The sequence below is a fragment of the Haplochromis burtoni genome, unplaced genomic scaffold (genome assembly GCF_018398535.1).
Source record: "Haplochromis burtoni strain Fernald_Lab_line unplaced genomic scaffold, NCSU_Asbu1 Contig_41, whole genome shotgun sequence".
In the NCBI taxonomy this organism is placed as follows: Eukaryota; Metazoa; Chordata; class Actinopteri; order Cichliformes; family Cichlidae; genus Haplochromis; species Haplochromis burtoni.
The window spans coordinates 881,594-903,901 of record NW_024582402.1 but is presented as its reverse complement, the minus strand read 5'-3'; the positions used below and the strand labels follow the sequence as shown (position 1 = coordinate 903,901).

At 41.3% G+C, this 22,308-nt stretch overlaps 2 protein-coding genes across 7 annotated transcripts; one reads left to right on the top strand and one right to left on the bottom strand.

Moving 5' to 3' along the window:
- The first annotated feature begins 2,868 nt into the window (after window positions 1–2,868).
- On the top strand, window positions 2,869–13,990 carry LOC102301594 (calcium-binding mitochondrial carrier protein Aralar1). The gene is made up of 18 exons (XM_005920592.3): window positions 2,869–2,992; window positions 3,715–3,768; window positions 5,031–5,176; window positions 5,596–5,711; window positions 6,065–6,204; window positions 6,324–6,470; window positions 6,970–7,108; window positions 7,234–7,327; window positions 7,425–7,509; window positions 7,674–7,755; window positions 7,860–8,018; window positions 8,231–8,283; window positions 10,731–10,811; window positions 11,297–11,437; window positions 11,651–11,789; window positions 11,969–12,127; window positions 12,249–12,339; window positions 13,035–13,990. The coding sequence occupies exons 1-18, from the start codon at window positions 2,981–2,983 to the stop codon at window positions 13,225–13,227; spliced, it is 2,031 nt and encodes a 676-aa protein (XP_005920654.1). The 5' UTR covers window positions 2,869–2,980; the 3' UTR covers window positions 13,228–13,990.
- On the bottom strand, window positions 13,980–22,054 carry LOC102300262 (dynein, cytoplasmic 1, intermediate chain 2a). 6 transcript variants are annotated; one of them, XM_005920590.3, is made up of 17 exons: window positions 22,033–22,054; window positions 19,739–19,847; window positions 19,513–19,645; window positions 18,928–19,063; window positions 18,496–18,558; window positions 18,170–18,297; window positions 17,991–18,080; window positions 17,399–17,561; window positions 17,221–17,320; window positions 16,869–16,994; window positions 16,634–16,780; window positions 16,426–16,539; window positions 16,164–16,297; window positions 15,883–16,027; window positions 15,637–15,777; window positions 15,396–15,521; window positions 13,980–15,306 (listed from the first exon to the last, which is right to left on the bottom strand). In XM_005920590.3, exons 2-17 carry the CDS (start codon window positions 19,844–19,846, stop codon window positions 15,205–15,207), a joined length of 1,956 nt encoding a protein of 651 aa, XP_005920652.1. In that variant the 5' UTR covers window position 19,847; window positions 22,033–22,054; the 3' UTR covers window positions 13,980–15,204. The 6 variants fall into 6 exon arrangements, with proteins under 6 accessions (XP_005920652.1, XP_005920651.1, XP_005920648.1 ...); XM_005920589.2 differs by lacking the exon at window positions 22,033–22,054 and adding an exon at window positions 21,568–21,715; XM_005920586.3 differs by lacking the exon at window positions 22,033–22,054 and adding an exon at window positions 21,353–21,508.
- Window positions 22,055–22,308: the final 254 nt, after the last annotated feature.

The following is a 22,308-nucleotide window of genomic DNA, read 5'->3' as shown; positions in this document are numbered from 1 at the left end:
TCTGGCACCTCCCCTGTAATGTCACTAGAAGGTCAACCTCCAGAACTGTTCTCTCTGTCTGCTAGACTCTTTGATATTTACTATTGTTTAGTTTCACAGCGTCTGTTTTCCTTCCAGTGAGTTTCCTGTCTGGATTCAGTTTTCCTTTCCCAGTGGATTTTTGTATTCTTTAGATTTGCATAAGACAAAATAAAGTGTCACCTTTTGTTATTCAGTTTGTCTCAAAGTCTTTGTTCTTGTCCTCTTTGTGTAATTCTTGATGGTTGTTTTTACTTCATTTTAAGACCTGCTAAGGTCTTTAAATTATAACTTTAAAGATCATTTTTAAAAAGTACAATTAACAATGGACACTGCTAAAAACAAGAACTGAAACCAGAAAACTTAATGTGAAATCTAATTTTTAATAACAAAAATATTATTAAAAAAAACAAATGGAAATCTATAAATATGCAGTTGTTTAATCTTAATAGTAAAATCTTTTCACTCCTTTATTGTTAGTAAATTACAGTAGCCTGTGAATCTGGCACCTCCTCTATAATGTCACTAGAGGGCGCTCTGATTATCTGTAGAGCAGATTGACCAGCGCGATGTTGGAGATTGCAGAAATTGCTGTTGGAAATCTATACCTGATGGTGCTGCTGTGATTAAATATTTTTGTCCTTCAAATAAATGTAGGTAAATATGGAAAATAAAGACTGAGTCTATGACCTCATGTCCTGCAGGTAGGACAGTACTTCTTTTTTGGATGGATGGATGTGGATGGATGGATGTATAACACATGTATAAGTTGGAAGAAAAGAGTGAAATGACAAAAACGGCTGTGTAAAATAGAAATACACAAACATGTCTGGAAGCATCTCCACACCTCACTGTCACACATGTGGTTTTACTGGTAAAGCTTTTCAGCGGGGTTTACTGGTAAGCGGTTTTACTGGTAAGTAGTGTTTGTAGTAAACCCAGTAGGAAATTCGAGTATCACGTGTAAAGGTGGTCAAATCCGTTCATATGCTCATTTAAGCTGATGTGGTTCAAACACTGAAGTCTGTGATTGTCTATGTAATCCTGCGATTGGAAAACAACTTGTGTGATTCCATTGCTATTTATTTTATTGAAGGTAAGGTTAAAAGTCTCAGGACTTACTGTTTAGTTTACTTTGAGACTCGAAAATGCACACAGTGCACTTAGCAAAAAAGAAAAGAAGGTGTAGACAGAGCTTCTCCACATTGTAAAGAAACCATATGAAGAAGGAATATGATAGCGTGCCGAGAGAGGAACTATGGTATTGTATGAGGAAGGCAGGAGTGGCAAAGAAGTATGTAAGGGTGGTGCAGGACATGTATGACAAAAAGACACAGGTGAGGTGTGCGGTAGGGGTGACAGATGAGTTCAAGCTGGGGTTGGTATTAATTCAGGGATCTGTTCTGAACACCTTCTGGTTTGCAATGGTGATGGACAGGCAAACAGATGAGGTCAGGAAAGAGTCTCTGCAGACGTTGATGTTTGCAGACGACACTGATTTGACAGGTGGACAGGTGTGTGCGAATGAGAGGGAGACAGGTATAACAGTGAAGCTGCAAGGAATAGAGGTTGTTAAGAATAAATTTCTGGGGTCAACGATCCAAAACAACAGACGGTACACTGAAGAAAAGAGTAAAGAAGACAGGGTGGAGCAGGTGGAGTCAGAGGTGGTTTGTGACAAAAGGATACCAGCAAAAGTGAAAGAGAAGGTTTACAAGAGGATAGTGAGATAAAGAATCTCCAATATGGAGCTACCAGACTGGATGAAAAGAGGAAGACCACAGAGAAGATTCAGGGTTTATGTGAAAGAGAAGCATATTAGGAATACAGTAAGATTTAGACAGGTGATCTGCTGTGGTGGCCACTAAAGGGAACAGCCAAAGGAAGAAAAAGACATTTCTGTATTTATTCCTAGTTTTCGTGTTTTTTCCAGTTAAGGTTAGTTACATGTCAGTTGTAGAGTGAGCTTAGTAGTTTACCTCAATCTTTAACTCAATCTTTCCTAGTTCTTTTTTTTTAAATCTCTCCTCTCCCTGTGTAAGCGTGGATTTGCATTTCAGACAGACTATGGCAGTTTTGATGTTTCCTGTGGTTTGCCTACCTGTTTGGCCTGTTATGGATGTGTTAACATCTTCTGCGTTCGAGGCTTCTGCTAAAACAGCTGCCTCTTTATCAGATGAAGATTTAAGTTGATAATAGGTAGATTTTGATAATACAAACCACAGACTCAGTGACTGACTCTGTAATGTAGCTGTGCCATTTAACTATAGGGTTTATCGTACAGTACTCTAGTTAACACCTCTAAGACCCTGCAGATGACATTTCTACAATTATCATAGCACAGACAGATAACATGCCATAATAGGACTGCTAGTGGAGATACTGTAGTAGGTAGCTGCCTTATCAGTGAAAACAAACACAGCTCATATCTCTCATAAGGACACCTCACCAAGGTCAGGGAGATAAACTCTTATCTATTTTTAAACAAACAAAAAGTAAAATAAAGTGTGTGTTTTTTTTTGTTTTTTAAGCATGAAAATAAATAATTGCTACGTCATCTACACAGGACATCGAAATAAAGTCGGGCTGAATTCATAGATATTTTTAGAGCAGAATTCAAACCCACAGGTCTTTGTTGTTGTTTTTATAATGAACATTCTTTATTGATCTGTTCCAACAATGTGTAGCTCGGGGTGTCATCAAAAACTAAAGTGACAGTATTACTAGCTGCTGTGGTATTTGTAGTATGAGCAGTGGGATAGTCGCAGTAGTGTAGTACTTTTACTAACCGCAGTAACAGGAGTCTCAGAGCTGGCACAGGTTGATAGCTAAACCAATTTACCGGCCGCACCTTCTTTTTTCAAAGCGCGCGCTGTTTCGTTTCATTTTCCGACACTTGTAGCTACACGTCTGAGCGCGAGCGCTGCGTCTTGCTCGCTCACTGTACTGACGTCAAACCAGCATGGCGGTCAAGGTGACTTGTGGTTCGCTCTCCTAGCGTTTTTCAAACCTCTACTTTGCCGTGTTTGCATGTTTTCTGTTCGTTTTCTTGTGTAGGAGCTATCGAAGCTAGCCTTTCTGCTCCCTTCCGGGTTGGCTGTCTCAGGCTCGGTGTATACCGACGCTGTAGCATCCCTGCTAGCTGCCGCACAGCGGAGGCTGGCCTTGACGAGACATCCACGAAGCCCGGAATTAGCGAAGCAATGCTATACAGCTATCGCACTACTATTACTGCAGTGATTAAACAAAATCACTACCGCTAGCTGAACTCCCATCTTTTCACAGCAGTCAACTCTTAGTTTGCTCTCATCTTGTTGCTCGTTTTAAACTATAACAATGAAACAGTTTGTGTCCTTTTCACATCAGTAGAGTGTGCTTGCTAGCTGGCTACCGGATAACGGTAGTTTTGATTTTTGTAGATTTTTGTTGGCTGGTGGGCTTTCCTACATGGCTCAACTTAAATGTACGCCACGTCGCAGTTCTTAGCTTTTATGTATTTGCCGCAGTGGGTCGGTTGTCCTTCACGGCAGTGGACGCTTTCAAGGAGACATCACCCCCTAAAGCTTTTTTTTTTTTCTTGCTCGCTTTGCTTCTTGCTATGTCCAGCTCTCCGCTTGCAAAACTTGCTTTTGCTTTGTTGGTGTTTTAAAAGCACTTTCGAAAATGTCATCGTTATTTTGGTGTGTGCTGTTTTAGGTGCAATCTACCAAACGCGGGGACCCAAGTGAGCTTAAAGCAATCTTCCAGCAGGTAAGCGCTAACAAAAATAGTATGTCATCTTATGCATAACTGCATATTAACTCGATATATCTGTTAAACAACTGTGTTGCCGCGTAGGGGGTAGTCTGAACTGGGGTTTTTTTTTTTTGGTGAATGAGCTTGTAAAGTTGTGTCATGAGGTTTAAGTTACAGCATAAGCCGGGGTGTATCTGAATGGCACATTCATTAGTTAGCCAAACAGAGCTTTATTTTTCCTCACTGAAGTTAAAACATAAAGTCAGTTGTAACTTATTCTTGTTTGGTCACTAACAGCGGATGTGAGTGGTTGATACAGCGTTGCAAAAGTGTAATATGTTTTTTTCCTCAGCTGTCTGCTCGTATTATCAATATGTGTCACGCTGTCATACTCGGTGGTTGCTCTCCGAGCCTGGTTACCTCATTTAAGCGATCAGGCTGAATTTAGTTGCATGTCCGAGGATACTGGTCCATGTTTGACCGTGTGATGTAATGAGAGACTGTGGTAACAGCAGACTTTGCTAACCTTCAGCTTTCTCCACTGTCTTCTGCGTGGAGAGTGGGTGACCTGCTGCGTGGTTGTCCTGCCGGTCAGCAGTTTTTAGCACACTGACAATACAGAAGGTCAAATAACTTGGAAACTCCTGCCAAGAAACATTAGTCCACGTGTGCCTGCTCGTGCTTGTGGAAATGTGTCTTTGACATGTCATGTTGTAGCTGCATGATTCGTGACCTTGGTGGTTCAGGTGCAGCATAAATAGTCATTACAGTTTGGTAAGACGCCAACAAGTGATGCAGGGTGGTTAACTTGATAGCTTTTATTAATGATCTGCAACTGTAACAAAGTTTGTGTAGTTTCCTGCTGTATAATATTTGCATCTCATGACTTGTGATTTTAATTTGAGGTAAACAGTATACAGTGTGTTACTGTCGTTTTCCACTGCTAGTGTCCCTGTGAGCTCCTGAGAGGAGACACCAATTCCTTTGGTTTTGTATGAAGGGCGTGTATATAATTTAAAAAGGAAAAAAAAACACCAAATGAAAACACGTGGAGCTATCCTCTGTGACAACCCTTTGTGGAAGTAATCACTGTCATGCTCCACTTTTGTCTCCAAGCACTGTGGGCACACAGGTCTTTGGTTAGGGTTAAAAAGCTGTAATGTCAAGTGTCATACTGGTGGATTGGGTGAACTTATGAATCAAAATGGCAATACCTGTATTTGTTTAGCATGTCTTTTAAGGCATCCAAGATGATGGTATGTTCTTTCTCCTCTCAGTATGCCAGTGTAGAGGGCAAGGATGGAGAGAGGTTCATGACCCCAGGAGACTTTGTCCAGAGGTATCTAGGACTACATACACAGATTCACCACAACCCCAAAACTGTTCAGCTCATCGCTGCTGTGGCTGACACCACAAAGGACGGGTATGTACTGATAAAAACACTGCATACACAAGCTCTCAGTTTATCAGCACTAATTGACAATTTATTGAGACATGTCTGATTGCTATTACAGCTACTTTAGATAAGATAAAATACACAGTGAAAAAAAAACAACCCTCTGAAAAGTGTATCGCTTTATTCAGAAATGAAAGATGGTGTTTCTGTCAGTCATCGGCTTGCCTTCTAATTCATACAGAAACATAGTGACCATGGTTTTTTTTGTTTGTTTGTTTATTTGTTTTTTAATAGGGGTGATAAAACTGAGAAAATGTATTGTTCCTTGAACTAGTATTGCGTGAGCTCGCCTTTGCTTCATTCCACAGTCTTTAATCTCTTAATGATGCCTTTAAACGTTAAACCTTCTTTTTTCCTCTCTCTCTAAAACCCACACACCTTTGCAGGCTGATTTCATTCCAGGAGTTTCTTGCATTTGAATCTGTGTTGTGTGCACCGGACGCTCTCTTCATAGTAGCTTTTCAGCTGTTTGACAAGTCTGGAACTGGAGACATTTCCTTTGGTATGTGTGCATTTATGCCTTATTTCACTTAATATGTGTAAAGACTGAGCTTCATGCAGTTTCAGCATGGAGTTTATTGCGCTGCACTGAATTCATTCCTGTTTGTCAGCAAAGAAATTTTCATGCTTTGCTGCAGTGTAGAAGTAATTTCCCAACATGACATTGTTAATCAGATTATTCCTTAGGCTTAAGCATTACACATGGATGAGTTTATGTAATTGTTCCCATGCTGTCTCCCTTCTTTCCAATACCACACACGCAAAACTCTGTTGTAGAAATGAAATGCTTTAACCTCAAAGTTTAAGAAAGTCCTGCTAAGATTTTTTTTCTTCTAATGTGTATCTGTGCTGCAGAAAATGTGCAGGACATCTTCAGCCAGACCACAGTGCACCACCATATTCCTTTCAACTGGAACTGTGAGTTCATCCGCCTGCACTTTGGACACGACCGCAAGAAACACCTCAACTACCTCGAGTTCACCCAATTCCTGCAGGTATATTGGGGGCCTTTTATGCTTTCATTTCTTTGTTTCACTTTTCCTTTCTCAACATATTGTGTGACTGACTTTATTTACATTATTTACACACTGTCTTGTGATGTCTTGTTTTTTAGGAGCTGCAGTTGGAGCATGCACGCCAGGCATTTGCCCAAAAGGACAAAGGCAAGAATGGTGTCATCTCTGCCCTGGACTTCAGTGACATTATGTCCACTATCAGACACCACATGCTCACCCCTTTTGTGGAGGAGAACCTTGTCTCGGTGAGTGTTGCGGCTCTTCAGAGAGAGCTGACTGGTATTGTAACCTGAGTTTGAAATGGGATTAACGTGATGTAAATCAAAAGCTTAATCTTTGCTGAAGTTTTGATCACTCACAAGTAGAAGTGTAACTAGAAGTGTAACCTGCTGTGAGGTACTGAAATTTACAACCTCAGCAGAGGTGAATCCTGTTTAGCTTCTCATCTGGGGTTATTAGCATTAAAGGATAATATGGTTATTTTGAACATGACCCTGATGTTTTTAAATGATCTTTTAAGCGTCACACTCAGGCTGAGTGTTCTCTTAGTCATCGGTGCTTTCAGACCTTCTCAACTTTGAAGCATAACCTTTTTGGCCTAAAAGTGTCAGAAGTTCCCAATTTTTACAATATGTCAGTTATTTTAAAGTTGATCCTGTGACCTCATGAAGAGATTATTTTTAAAAGAAAAAACTTGCTGATGAAGCCGTACCTGATGTGCATTGCCTTTCTTCTTTCTGCCAGGCTGCCGGAGGAAGTACCTCTCACATGGTCAGCTTCTCTTACTTCAATGCCTTCAATTCTCTCCTGAACAACATGGAGCTTATTCGCAAGATTTACAGCACACTGGCTGGCACGCGAAAGGACACGCTCGTGACCAAAGGTGCACATATCGTTACATTACTGTGACGTTGTGGCTTTCTGTTTCAAATGACATGTTTCATGGTTGACAGTCATAAATGCTGATGTTTAACTGAAGTGTTTCTTCCTGACCTCTCTGATCTTCAGAGGAGTTTGTTCATGCAGCCAACAAGTTTGGTCAGATCACTCCTATGGAAATTGACATCCTTTATCAGTTATCAGGCCTGCACTCTCCCTCTGGGTAAAGACACACTCATGCCCAAATTCTTACATTCAGTATGCATTTGACTGATATTTGCATACAATGCTGATAATGGGGAAATGACCATGTTTTTCAGGCGCCTGAACCTTGCTGACATTGACAGGATAGCTCCACTAGAGGAGGGGTGCCTGCCCTATCACCTGGCTGAAAGCCAGAAACAGGTAGGATGCTTGTAACGGGCTGGCTACACATCCTGTTATTAATAACTGACCTAAAACCAGAACAAGATTTTACTGTGTGTAAATATTTTCAAACCTCAGTGCAATGTTTAATTTAATACAGTATGAAAAACAATTTAGATGATATTATTTGTGTTTTTCATCAGGCCCACGGAGATACTTCGAGGTCTGTGTGGCTCCAAATTGCAGAGTCCGCCTACAGGTTCACCCTGGGCTCCATTGCTGGAGGTGATCTCAACAGTGCTCTCAAACAGACACATACCAAAAACCTGTTATCTCATTTAGTGGATTCTAATCAGTCTGACTTTGGGTGTGTTTTTTGTTTTTAATAGCCACGGGGGCAACAGCTGTGTACCCCATTGATTTGGTAAAGACTCGTATGCAGAATCAGAGGTCCACCGGATCCTTTGTTGGCGAGTTGATGTACAAGAACAGCTTTGACTGTGCTAAGAAGGTGCTGCGCTACGAGGGCTTCTTTGGCTTCTATAGAGGTAGGCTCACCTCCTGCCTGTTTTATCCTCCTGTCTCTACACAGAACGTCATACGTTTCACAACTTATGTTATTTTCTTATCTGCAACACCCAATTTATCTTGCTAAAAAAATCAGTGTAAATACTTTTATGTATTTTTTCACATTTCTGTTTGCCCAGTATTGCTAATGAAAGGAGAGTCTTGTAACCCAATCTCTCATAATGCCCCACAGGTCTGGTTCCTCAGCTCATAGGTGTGGCACCAGAGAAGGCTATCAAACTTACAGTGAGTACTCATAAAAGGCTTTTTATGACCAAACGGGTCCGGGGTCTAGGGCTGGGCCATATTATACCGTTCACGGTAATACCGGTATAATGTTAGGCAACGATAGGAAAATGAAATATCGCGATAGAATATGAGTAAAACGCGCATGCGCAGTGCCTTTGTTTTCATACGCACATGGCCGATTGTTGAGTGAAACAGATGAACCAGAATTGGTTTGTAAAAATGGTGCAACTTCAGTGATGTGGAACTGGTTTGGTGTTTGTCCGTCAGATACACGACAAAGCACATTTTTTTGCAGAACATGCAAGCGGCCGTCGTTATTGTCGTATTTGTCGGACTAAGATGCTCTTAAATCTGGGAGTAATCTGGGTCCTAAACTCCGTATGTTCAGGTCAAACGAACACTGCAGCATCACTGAGAGTTAAAAACTGTCTAAATTCTTTCATCTTTAATAAAACGATCAGCATTGCTGCTTTACCAGGTGTAACTATGAAGTTTAACTTCCAGGCATCCATGAAAACAAAATTATTACATTTAACGGAGTTAGAAGTTAGCAGGAAGCTAGCGGAAGTTAGCTCGCTAGTTTCGCTAGTTACCTAAGCATGATATAGCATGTTCTGACTGAGAGATTTCTGAAAAAAATCAAACGTACAGCTCTGCTATCACTTCCAACATAAATGAAGACAGGAAACTAAACAGCAGTGACGTTTGTAGGGTTACTGAAGTTGGGCTAGCTGGTATATAATGATGTGCTACGTGATCGCTAGCGACACAGCTATGTTAGCATAACATAAACAGTGAAGCTGGAGGACGAACACTAACACTTTTCCACTTATAAAAGTTAACGTTAAGGTTCCTGATAGTTAGAGACAAATGCAATCGCATGGCAGGATGCTGTAAACGGACCAAACTTCAGTCAGGAGAACAACTGAGATAATCCATCCACAATACGAGGTTAGTCATTAATATACTGCAACAACATGGGAATAGAGCAGCTGCCAGAGAATTCAACATTAATGAATCAATGGTACAGAAGTGGAGGAAGCAAGAAGAATGAGTTTAATAAAGTTTGATTTATCTGACTGCTTTGTTTCGCTTAATGTGCCTTATAATCCCGTGCACCTTATGGTCCGAAAAATACGTACTGCACACTGCAGTTTAATGTTGCAAAGCACCTCTTTTTAACTTCAGTGGATATTATACATGGTTATGCTCAGGATATGTCAGCCCATTTCTACTGGAAATGCCTTTTGGTTAAACTTTCAGCAAGGAATTTGCATTTGCACTGTTACATTTTTATAAAGCTTTAATGTACATAAAAACCAGCTTCTTGTTTAAGTGAAAATAAATGGAAGGTTGTCTTTTTGCGCTAGTAATGTTGTGGAGTTGTATTTTGTCTCGCATCAATTATATCGTCAGTTATATTGTTATCGCAAATATATATCGTGATAAATATTTTTGGCGATATCGCCCTGCTCTACCGGGGTCTCCCTCAGGGTAACTACCAAGTAGGGTGCTCCACCCTGCGAGAATGAAACGCCTTCAAGAGCTATTTGTATTTGCATTTCCAAACACTTTGTGATTGGTGTCTACTTTGGTTGCTGTGGGGTTTTGTTTTGTTTGTTTGTTTTTTTTTAATCCAATTTTGGTTTCATCATGTTCTCTCCACATTGCTTCACTGTAGTTTGGAAACCTCTAGGTAGTTAAGAGGAAATCTTACTGAATGTTTTTTCCATTTCCTGTGTCACACACAGGGTTAAAAAGCCTGGACTTCACTTTTGGTACATTTCTGTGTTTAATGTTTAGAGCAGTCTTTCTATTTTTAGCTGTTTGTGCAGCCAATGTCAAAGTCCTTCTGTGCTAATATTTACATGTCCTTTTTTTTTCCTTTTTGTATTTTTTGAAAACGTCCGTTATTTTTGAGGCACTGTGTCAAGATCAATCACAGTTACATCACTCAGTATTTCCTAATATGCTGGAGACTACCTGAACTAAAGCAAGAGCTTAAAGGGTTCACAGCAGGGTTGTAGAAACTCAGATTATTGTTAGCAGTTTTAGTACAGAGAAAACAGATAATGGGGGACTTCCTCTGTAAGTGTTGAGATAAGGTTCTTGTAGTATAACAATACATTGGCTTAAGTAAACATCACTAAATACAAAAACGCTGCAAAAGCACACAAAACACAATGGAAATGGAAAAGTGTTTTCCGTAACTTTTCCGTCACGTTACCGTCTCCCCAAAAACATTTCTGTTGTGTCTTTTTTCTGTTTGTTGGTGTTTTCTTAAGTCGCTGTGGGTTTGACCTCTCAGGGCCACCATATAAAGATGCCTGTACAGCATTTCAACAGTAGGGGCAGTAGGGCATTATGTTGAGGCAGCTCCACAAGAGTAAGATTAAGCTGATTGAGTTTGTCTTTTTTTTTTTTTTGGGTTTTTTGTCCCACAGGTGAATGACTTTGTAAGAGATAAGTTTACCGAAAAAGATGACACAATTCCTCTCTTCGCTGAGATTATGGCGGGTGGCTGTGTAAGTACTGAGAGCCAGACTTTCTCTCTTTTCCTCTTTTTAATGAATGAATGTGTGAATGAATCAAAGAGTACTCAGTAAGAAAATGTGGATAGTCACTTAAGAGTGTGTGCAGTAACATGCATGGAGTCCTCTCATTTGCTGCGTTAAGTTGCCTGCCGAGTCCGATTTGCGTTACTAACAGTGGATGCACTGCTAATTTGCTCCCAGAGTGAACCGAATGTCCAATGCAACATGTTCTTTTTCTGTTTTTGTTTTTGATAGCGTTGTTCATCTTTACACACATTGGCCCAGCACTCCTTACCGTCCGAGGAAATGGCAAAGTAATTGATCGATCAGGATGTAATTGTTACTTTTGATACTTTTTCATGAGAAAAAAAAACTTGGTTCCCATCCCTGAGCTGCATACATGTGAGATGCAGAAGCAGATTTAAAATTGCAAGCGTGAAAAAGTCATCCATTGCCTTCTTTCCTTGTGTATTTAGGCTGGAGCCTCTCAGGTGATCTTTACCAACCCTCTGGAGATTGTGAAGATCCGCCTGCAGGTTGCAGGTGAGATCACCACTGGACCTCGAGTCAGTGCACTGAGTGTGGTCCGTGACCTGGGCTTCTTCGGTCTCTATAAGGTAACATTCTTTGAAACGTATGAAACCCCCTCCTCAGACGGGAGGTTGTAAGAGCAGTCTGTAACCATGAGAGTAGCAGTACAAACGGTATTCTTTCCTCCTTGGTGGAGAAATAAATTCTTTCACTTAAAGCTTCTCGTACCTATGGACACTTGCCATCTTTACATCTGGTTTTCACTGTTGCATTTTTCTGTCTTTAATGTGTCTTTTTAGGGTGCTAAAGCTTGTTTTTTAAGGGACATCCCCTTCTCAGCCATCTATTTCCCTGTGTACGCCCACACAAAGACTCAACTAGCTGATGAACAAGGCAGGCTGGGACCTTTGCAGCTTCTCAGTGCTGGAGCAATCGCAGGTAATTATAATTCACAACATGAAGTCAGTCAGTGCTCCGTATTAGCATGCCATCTGATCTGTGCTACAGTTTATAAAAAAACCATGAGAGAAATATGTGCATACTGTTTTTCACTTCCACTTAAAGCACAAAGACCATATTTTCCATTAGCTTCATGACTCCCTGTAACTGTTTTCCAGGTATTCCTGCTGCCTCCCTTGTGACACCTGCTGATGTCATTAAGACACGTCTACAAGTTGCGGCAAGGGCAGGGCAGACCACCTACTCTGGAGTCATCGATTGCTTCAAGAAGATTTTGAGAGAGGAAGGTTTCAGAGCTTTGTGGAAGGGAGCTGGAGGTGTGTGGCTGTGTATCAATGGACAAGTAGATGCGCTGTGTCTCTGATTGTTTTGGGGTTTTTTCAGTTAAACTAACCTAAACTGTTTGGGGTTTTTTTGTTTTGTTTTTCTTTTCTCCAGCTCGTATGTGCCGATCCTCTCCTCAGTTTGGTGTGACTCTGGTGACTTATGAACTCTTGCAACGGTGGTTCTACGTTGACTTTGGTGGACAGTAAGTTCTTTTTTTCTTTTAAATATGTGTGTCCAGCTAAGTCGTCTTCTCCTTCTGTTTTGTATCCATATAAGTATTTAAAAATATGTTTGGAAAGTTGTCAGCGCTCCTGTGATGAGGGAGAACAGTGTGCTGTAGCACAGTAACATTGCTATATTACAAAGCATTGTAACACATGTCAGTATAAAAGAGACTTAGAGTGGTGCCACAAAGTATTTGGATACATTAGGTATAAATTATCAGAGGAGACGGCATTTATTTGAAATGAGGATATCACAAGCACAGTTGTGAAAGGGGGGTTCCAATATTTGAAAACATTTTGAGTCATGTTTCATGTCAATCTTGTAATTTGCTGCTCTTTAAAGGCCTTAAATCAACCACTTTCCTTTGTGGTCTAAGTTTTCTTTACTGCACTCTTTTACCCTATTTTATCTCTTTAGTGATGTTTTTGCCATGTTTTGCTCCCTTATGCAGTTACATTTTTTACAAATTCCCTCAGAAAAAACAAAGTGACACTTAGTCAACCGCTTTGGGGTTGATTAAGGGAGGCCGTCTCATTTAAAAACAGACCTTTTGAAGTCCATTAAAGTAGTTAGTATGGATGGTTCAACCATAAAAAATACATTTTGATGCCTACAAAGTTACTAAACAACTTTGGTTGTGAAATGACTCGTCATGTCCTCTCCTCTCTGCAGTCGTCCAGCTGGATCCAAACCCAAACCCAAGTCTCGAATCTCAGAGCTTCCTCCCATCAATGTGGACCACATTGGAGGTTACCACCTGGCTGCAGCTACCTTTGCTGGGGTGGAGAATAAATTTGGACTCCACCTTCCCAAATTCAAGTCGTCCGGTGTGGCTTCCATACATCACCCAGCTCAAGCACCGTAGAGGTCTCGATATCCATATCATTTCATCATCCCTCTCCACCATTACCAGGAGCCAGACACTCAGATAGACACACAAATGAAGCACACACTCCACAAAAAGAGGTCACTGACTTAGGAACAAACACCACTGGCCCATTACTCTCTTCGGGGTAAAAGGTGTGCTTCAGTGGCCACTAGCCAGCCATAGAGGTGGAGAGCTGCCTGCAGCTGTACAACAGAGCAGACAGCGATGGGGACCAGAATCTCTGACTGTGTTCAATCTTCAGTGGCTGTATGCTCCTGGCAGCTTCATCTTTTCTCTTCTTCTCAAAACGGAGCCTTGGGCACTCCTCTGTCTCTCATGATATGATTTTCATTTTGTTTTCTGTCTGATACTCAGTATGAGCAGGACTTCTCTTCTTGGACAGAGGGTATAGGAAATATTAGATTGATCTGCACGGTATGTGGGGCTTCGCTGTCAACCTGTCCTCATTCAGGAGGTTTGATACTGTACATATTGTATAACTGTACTGACCAGATGTTACGAGAGAGCTCCATAACATTCAGTCAACAGAACAGTTCAGTAACTGTAATGTTATGGCACTGTGGGGCTTTGGGCCCTCGCCTCTGAGAATCACTCTTACTGATGTACAGAACTTTTCAAGTGTTTTCTTGATTTAAAAAGAAGAATCATGAGCAGAGAATTAGTTCTTAATAAATTAAGTGTATCTCATTTGAGTCATTGTATTTTAATGAAATAAATAATCCATATGGTTTTAATTTTACCAGTATGTCTCAAATTTTATTCCAATGGGAAAGTGCAACCATCCATTGTATCAGGAACAGAAATGGAGAAGAATACAGTACAAGTAGTGTAAGCAGAGCACTTGTCTTATTTTACATCAGGTGTGGTTGAGTCAGTGTGCTTTAAGCTTTGTTTTTTGTTTTAAATGTTAACTTTGTGAGGCAGGATGTTGAATCCATCAATCATGGAAGGAATGAAAAACAGGAAGGACAAAAAGCAAAATAAAGGACTCCCATTTTGTGGTTAAGTTAGTTTCCAACTTTTGCTTCATGCCTTCATCTAAAACTTCATTTAGTTTTTCTGGCTCCTCTTAAAGAGGATGTGTCGGGGAACTGTTTCCAATAACATTAACCTTTGGTACAGGAAAAACGCATCCCCTTTTCACTGTACTAGTGTCAATAAATTCAAGCAAAGTAGAGTAGCATATTTTTGCTTATTAAGAAGCTTGTAGTGCTAATTTCAAGATTGTACAATTCAAACTTTTAGTACAAAGCAGCGTCTTTAAAATAATACACACAATATTTAAATAAGTACAACCACCGTGATAAATATTAAATATTGTAGTGGTTAAAATGTAAGAATGACACGCTTCTGCACAGGCCAGGTATCTATGTGTGTGAGTGCATTAGCTGTTTTAGTGCTTCTCAGAATAAAAGGGTGTTTTCAGTCTTTTCAAAGTTTGCCAGCTGTGCACAAGCGTGTCTGGGAAAACATGTAAAAACACTCAAATGGTAATAAAAAGGTGCAAGTACAAAGGTTTGCATATTTAAAAAAAGAGCCGAGTCTGTTGAGGCCTCAGGAGAAGAGCAGTTTCTGGAGCCCTGAGGATGTTATCAAAGCTAGAAGTTCAGAGTGGACAGCCACATCTACGCTGAAAATCACTTTCCTCTATTCCTCTAAGCTTTCAACAACTTACTCTGGTTTTTGTGCTACTACTACACCTGACATTCATTGCTCCTACAAATGTACTCTAAAACTCTGAAAGAGACATTCAAAAACACATCTAAAGCTGCCACTTCCATCCATTCTAGCTCTGCACATCTCCTCAGGCCAAATGTAGAATGTGGAGAAGCTGGCAACCAGAGAGAGGCGAGCGCAGCTCCTCTGGCAGTACTGTGTAATGTACTATAGGTGTAGCGGACTGGAGAGAATTGTATGAGTGGTTGTGTGTGAGGGTGGGTGGGGTTTGCAACATCATGCATTGGCCAGTTCCTCAGCTTCATCTCTGTTTTCATTGATCTCAGCCAGCGTCCTGACGAAGCGGGTCCACTCATCCGCTTTGGGAACACAGATTTGCTGCAGGAAGACAGATGCATGTAAACGGAGGGGTTTGAGGGGGGGATTTGTGGCATTACATGAAAACACAAAAGGAGCTGACATCTCACCTCGCCAACATCATAGACCTGAACCTGTCCCTCTGAGTCCCCAGTGGCAATCTCCTTTCCAGTGTGAGACCATCTGACACGGTTCAGTGCCGGAGCCCCATCCACATACACACTAGCAGTTGGAACCTAAAATACACACAAGAGCTTACCGAGAAGCAGATGCATACCTGCTCGGGTACGCTTTGGATTCTCTGTCAAATCCGAAATCAATTCTGTAACTCATGTAAAAAATTGGGCATACTTCGGTATCATTGTTGAGGTTCCACAAGTCCAGACGTCCAGCTAGGTCCACACAAGCAAACAGGGCAGGGTGTGTTGGAGACCACATCGCATCGTAGACGTAGTCACAACTGTCCTCAAAAGAGTATAGTGGACGGGTACTCTACAAGGGAAAGCGTGGGTGGAAGTGGCAGAGAGAAACAATAGATTTATGTCTGGAAACTGTTCTAATCTTGACTCATGCTAAAAGTGACTGATTCAGTCTCACCTTAGTGCTCCAGAGTTTGACGGTCCAGTCAAACGAGGACGAGATGAAGAGGTGAGAGAAATCGACAGGTCCTCCAGCACTGTGGCAGCTCAGTCCAGTAACCGGACCATGGTGGCCTTCAAACACTTCAGTGATGCCTGCCTTACTGTAACACACACAGGACAGCTCTGCTGCCTTACCTTTTAACCCCAACATTGAGAGCTTTAACACTCTCACTTAAATGGGTACAGAGACTTTATATTTTATTATAGTAGAAATACAGGCATTTTACAGGGTCTTACCTGCCATGGCGACAGGCGGTGTAGACAGAGCCGTCTTCGCTCCCTACCACAAAATTGTTAACGTCACCCAGAGGAAACGCCATGGAGGTGACAGCCACCGCTTTGCTCTGTTTGAACACCAGCTCCAGACTGTCCTGCAGGGAATTTGCACAAAGTCTCAGACAAAACAGCTCATATTTACGTCTGTGTTCATTGTGGCAGCAAAAAAGGTCATTGATGTTATATCTGCATGTCTGTACATGCGTCCATACATCTCGTGTACCTGTGGCTGGGAGAGCATGTCCAGGCTCCAGGAGCACATCTTGCCATCAGTGGAAATGCTGATCAGGTTGTTGGCATTTTGGGTTCCCACCACATTCACGCAGTAGACTGGGTGCTGCACACAGTGGTGCACAGTTCATAGATTAAAAAGATGCAGGAAAAGAAAAGTGTGTGTAGACAATGAAAGATTGTGTGGTCCAGTGCATTACTGTGTGTGCAGCTGCAGACAGGGGAGTCCTCTGCACAGGGGTGCGCTTGTTGCTCCTGTTGTCCCACAATACTATCTGTCCCGAGTATGTCCCACCCACCACAAGGTTGGGGTGAAACTTTGCAAAGCCGGCTGACATCACTTCAGACTGGGGAGAGACAACAGTAATGTCTTAAGTATTTCTTATTCCAAGTGGAAAGAAGAGAAGCTTTCTGTACTTGAAATGCGTCTTTTACCTGGCAGTGGAAAATGTATTCAGGGGTGGGCTTCTTATACTTCATGTTCCAGACCAGTGCCACACCATCAGGCTCATGTGGAGCGTCCTCATTGTTGTTATATGAGGCCACCAGCAGCTCTGGATACTAAGAGAAATATAGCAGTCATTAGTAAGAGCAGACAGGGAGCAATGGTGCCTAGTAAGATTCATTCAGTAGCACTAATCTAATTAGTAGTCAGTCGCTATACACATAATTACAGTTCCTGAATTTTAGTTAGCTGTTACTTGTTAGATGTGAACCTCTGCGTGTGTGCCTGAATAACCCTGAATTCCCGCTGAGGGTGCTGTTATGGACACATGAGCCTTCCTACCTGAGGAGACCAGTCGAGACAGGTGACCACTCTGTTTTTAGTCCAACGCTCATCTGCAAACTGTCTGTTCAGAACCAGCTTTGCCCCAGCCTGTAAGTCACTGAAAAGGGACACGAGGAAATGAAATCACTTCATTTCTATTTACAGCATTGACACTTTCTTCTGTCATTTGCCTCACCCCTCCTTGTCCTCTAGATCTCTGCCGCTGTAGTCGAAGCAGACATCCACATGCTCAGCCAGAGCTCTCTCCACAATTCTGCTGCCGCGCTCAAAAAATGATAAGAAATCATCCGAGTGAAGCAACTGCAGCTTCTCCTCCTCGGTCAGCTCCTTGGGGGCGTCTATGCGGAAATAAAGGAAGAGGAATAAATGCTGATCATTAATGCAGATGTCTTATTTGCCATTTTAAATTTGTTAGGAAATATTGGAAAGAGTAGAAAAAGCCACTAAAACCCATAAAAGTTTAACTCTTTCCCCCCATAAGGATGATATCTGATGACGTTCCCTGTACACATGATGATATCTCAACATGGCTTGATGATCATTTCCAGGTTTTTCCAGGGATAGCTGCATAGGCAGAGACCACCCTCAATAACTTCTAATGCAAACTCATTCGTTTTGTTCTATAAGCAGACCTGATATATGACAGAAACTGCTCAGTTCAGAAAAGAGCTTCAAGGGTTATGTCCAGTAGGCTTTGTATTTTTTCCATTAGCAGCGTTAACAGCCAGCTCACACAAAGTTTACATTCTACAAATGTCTTTCCTTACCTTCCTGCTGCTGTTCACCCTGCTCATCTTTGTCCTCCTGGTTGTCCTCTGCTGGTGGAGGAGCAGTTATCTCCTCATCCTCTTCCTCATCTGCAAAACACAGATTCACATTACTTTTTTTCTCCCACCACTCACTTTTGATTTAGCTGGGGTGAAAGTTTGGGAAAGTGTTTCTTTACCTGCTTTTTGATCAGTGTGTGTCATTGCCTCCGTGGGTGTCTGCGTTTCTTTGGAGTAGGACACCATTTCCTTTGGCAGAAAGTCCACCTGGGTCACTTTGGACATGCCTAGCCTCACGGCTCCACGTCTGCACGTACATTGCGGAAATAAGCAGATGCACGCACGGGTTTGCAGTATGAAACAAAAGTGAATGCCAATTTTTTTCATGTACAGACATAAATAGTGATATATGCATGGACATATTTGGACAAATCTAAGATGAAACCACAACAAAAAGCACAATAAAAGTTGGAAGACAAGCTAAAGGAGAGAGGAGGTGCAGTACCCCATCAGCTCAGAGTCGGAGTGGAGTTGCAGAGTAGAGGGGTCAGGATCCCAATGCAATGTCCTTATACAGCCAAACCACCAGATATCGTTAGTAAGTGACAGAGAGAGAAAGGAGCAGGAAAACCGGAGAATGAAACAAAACACAGAAGACAGACAAAAGGTGAGCCATATAAGAGATGTTAAAGATGGGAGATATGGCAAAAGGAAAGCAAGAAAGACAGAGAAAAGTGCGTGTTAATTAAGAAACATCAGCGTGCTGGTGAAAAGGCAAAGAGCAGACAGGTCAGAATTCATCAAAGTAGAATAAACTTGTTAATACACACACCCACACACACACTTAGCATGCACTTAATGCACACTTAACTGACTAAATCACATAAGAAAGAATGAGAATAAGCAACCAATCCCCATCTCTCTCGCTCTCTCTGACCTTGGTCCTGCGTTTCCATCGCCAGAATCTTGACTTCCTGCATCGCTGCCGACAGATTTGTTGGAGGGAGACATTGGGGCAGGGACTAGGTAGTGAAACAGACATGTATCTTCTGTTACTACCCTCAGGGGCTGAGCTGTGAAAGTGTGTGTGTGTGTGTGTGTGTGTGTGTGTGTGTGTGTGTGTGTTTGTCAGAGTGTGAGTGACAGGTGGGCGAGTGAGGGAGACAGCAAGTGAGTAAGTGAGTGAACGAGGGAAGGGAGGGAGGTACAGAAGAAGTGTGTGAATGAGTGGGTGAATGCATGCAGTAAAGAGGACAAAACACAAAAGGACAGACAAAAGGGGAGAGAAGAGAGAATGAAAATAAATGGCAGGCAGGTTTTAGGTGTCATGCGCAAAACATGTAAAAACATCCACATATTGTGTTATGGAGAAAGCCATGAGTGTGAGACCGAGCCAGAACCAGAGAGCTTAGAGAGAACTTTGGAAACGCTGCAAATCCATCAAGCACATGAGCACAAAGTTATGGCAGATAAGTGGAGGTGAATGTTAAAAAACGGGAGCATGGTGGCAGCACGCGTTTACCATGGGGTACGTCGGGGGTGATGCCAACGCTCTGCAGCAGAGCCTCAGCCTCCCTCCTCTTCCTCTCCAGGTCTGAATCTTCATGGCCGGCTGAAGATCCACCCATTGCCTCACCTCCACGTTTAGAGTCTCCCTACAAAGCGCGGAACACAAACAACTTCAGTCTCTCAGTCTGACTGCTGCACTGCCTTTCTACAAAATTTATGTAATAGTTACTATTACACACATCCTTCTTTTTCTTCTCTTCCTCTTTTCTTTTCTTCTCCTCTCGAATCTGGGCGATCCGTTGTTTCTTCCTTTCCAGCTCAGCCTTGAGTTCACTCTTGTCAGACATGCTGCAGGATGGAGCAGGTCGTTACCACATAACAAATTACTGGTCCACAAATATGAGTCCAGTCATTTTACCTACTTGTGAACAGCAGACCTTCACTAGTTTAAAGGGGGTTTGAATGGGGTTACTACTAAGCTCTGACCTTAGTATGAAGACAAAAGCCAGGAAAAAAAATATTCTAGTAATGTGATACTAAGCTTGTGGAAAATATATGAACAACTACTTTAATAGCCAATTACTCTACCTGTCATTTTTCAAGCAAAGAAATCCTAAAACTGTCCCAAATTTCCACTCTCAAATGTGAAGATTTACTGCTATTTTTCTAGTATGTTGATACACAAAACTTTCTGACACATTTTGTTTTAAAATTGAATTAAAGTGTTTGTAAATTACATTTAATCCATTTTCCCTGAAATTGTTAAACATTCACTCAAAGAACTTGTTCATGAAGTTTTATTGGTAGTCCATATTATGAGCAAGTATTAGCTATTTGCTGGTATCAGTATTTATACCAGCTCATGATGTTGCACAGTTTGTCCACTAGTGGGCACTCTGTAGCTCCTCCGTTGGCCACAAAACCAGCAGTCTCAACAACCAGCTGATCTGAGCACAGTATAAATGCCGAGCATAAAGGAGTACATTAACAAACAAAACAACAACAACAAAAAACTATACATAGAAATTTTTAGGGAAATCTGTCTATGTTACCTGTTTATGGAAGGAAAAAAGATTGGGCGATTGTATCATAATTTTGGAATTCTAAATCACCAAATATCTATACTGGCCTTAAGAAACCATGTTGTTAACAATTTTTCATGTTTTGTTTCTTAACATTTTTTTTACATGAACCCTATCATACTATTACATGCCAATTACAGGTATTGCGCACGCTAGTTATATTGTTAACAAATATAATGAAAGCACTCCTATCTTCCATTGTTTACACAAATAAAATTAAGTTAATTTAAGCTTCCCCTCTGACTTAGAAACTTAACAACGGAGTGCATCAGTTTGGCTGTTTGAACTGAGATTTAAAGTAGCCGTGGGCCTATCACACTGCTAACATGTGAACACCCGCCAGTTGCTGATAACAATGTTCTCTTTATCTCTTTTCTCCATAATGTTACAGTCGAGCGTGACTATTTCATAAATAGAGAAACAAAACAAAATGCACAGATTATGCATTATCATCCCTTCAGTCAAAACTCATCCAAGAAATAATGGGTTGGTTTTTTTTAAGTTTTCATTTATAAGCCTGTGAAAAGTCAGAGCTAGCAGCGTTTTAAATAATAACCTGCACACAAAACCTCCACACTGTGTCCTAATCCAAAGACATTGATTTCTTTGGTGACCACAGCCGAGATGCTCATCACTACTCCACCCAATGTCATAACTGCAGAATAAAACACAAAATTAGCTGCTGCGCCTCTTTTTAAAATCTTTTTTCTTAATCCTCGTCGCGTAACTTGGATTATTTTTCAGTGTGTTAAGAGTTTACATGTAGCCCACCGTTTGTCAAACGCGTTTCTAATGTAATAAACAGCTGCGATGTCAGCACAGGCGGATAGCTGTGCTAGCATGCTAATCTCCATGGCAGCCGGCGGGCCCGCTGTTACAATAAACCGACTAACGGAAACGTCCCGCAAACCAGCGGCCGAGCTTTTCTGCTTTAATGCCCCCGCACGCGTGTCTAATTACATAGTTATAAGAGTATAATAACGCACCTGCTATCAGAAGTCAAATTTACGTAGACAGACAACAACAGAACCCAGTTTGTTGGACGTTAACTGTGAAGGGAGATGATGGAGACGGAGGGGGGACTGATGATGCTGGAAGAGACAGCGCTTGGCTGCACTTAGCTCTTCTTCGGACACAAAGCTGTTAAAAAGCAACAGCATTACCGCCTCCTGCTGGCAGAATCCCCATATAACCGTCTCTTATTTATATTTATATGGTTATATGGTTAGGGGTATAGTTTTTTAAAAATATTTTTTATGCATCACTGTTGTTATTCACAAAGGCCTATAAAACAGGAACATATAACACAATAAAAGTCATAAAAGATACACACAGTACTACAGTCTATAAAAAAACAAACTTCCCTATAAAAACATATCATCTGCCAGCGCTAATAGATTTTTTTAAATAAGCAAAGTCTTACTTATTAACTACTAACCAAACATGCTCACCTGCCACTGAACCTCAGAGTTCTTGTCTAATCTTTTGTCTAATCTTCATAAGTACAGCTGTGAATACTGAACCAACAAGACCTGGTTCCACCTTGATAAAGGCTTGATAAAGAATTCAAATGAATAAAATATTAAAGCGGCAGGTATTTGGTGACCATAGAGTTTTTGTGATTGGCTGTTGGCTTCAGTGTGTAGCATATTTGTATAGGCCAAATGCTCTCCTCAGATGAGACAGATGTTTAAATTTACGGTGATTGATTAGTATTTGCTTTATTG

What these genes read in the sequence shown, in the direction of transcription:
- LOC102301594 (XM_005920592.3), top strand. An exon ending in CTTCTTTGGCTTCTATAGAG is followed by an intron (nt 8,019 to 8,230) that starts GTAGGCTCACCT and finishes AATGCCCCACAG; the next exon opens with GTCTGGTTCCTCAGCTCATA. An exon ending in TACGTTGACTTTGGTGGACA is followed by an intron (nt 12,340 to 13,034) that starts GTAAGTTCTTTT and finishes TCCTCTCTGCAG; the next exon opens with TCGTCCAGCTGGATCCAAAC.
- LOC102300262 (XM_005920586.3), bottom strand. Translation starts at nt 21,435, where the DNA reads ATGGAGATTAGCATGCTAGCACAGCTATCCGCCTGTGCTGACATCGCA. An exon ending in TCCGACTCTGAGCTGATGGG is followed by an intron (nt 18,298 to 18,495) that starts GTACTGCACCTC and finishes ATGTACGTGCAG; the next exon opens with ACGTGGAGCCGTGAGGCTAG. An exon ending in ACACACTGATCAAAAAGCAG is followed by an intron (nt 18,081 to 18,169) that starts GTAAAGAAACAC and finishes TGTGTTTTGCAG; the next exon opens with ATGAGGAAGAGGATGAGGAG.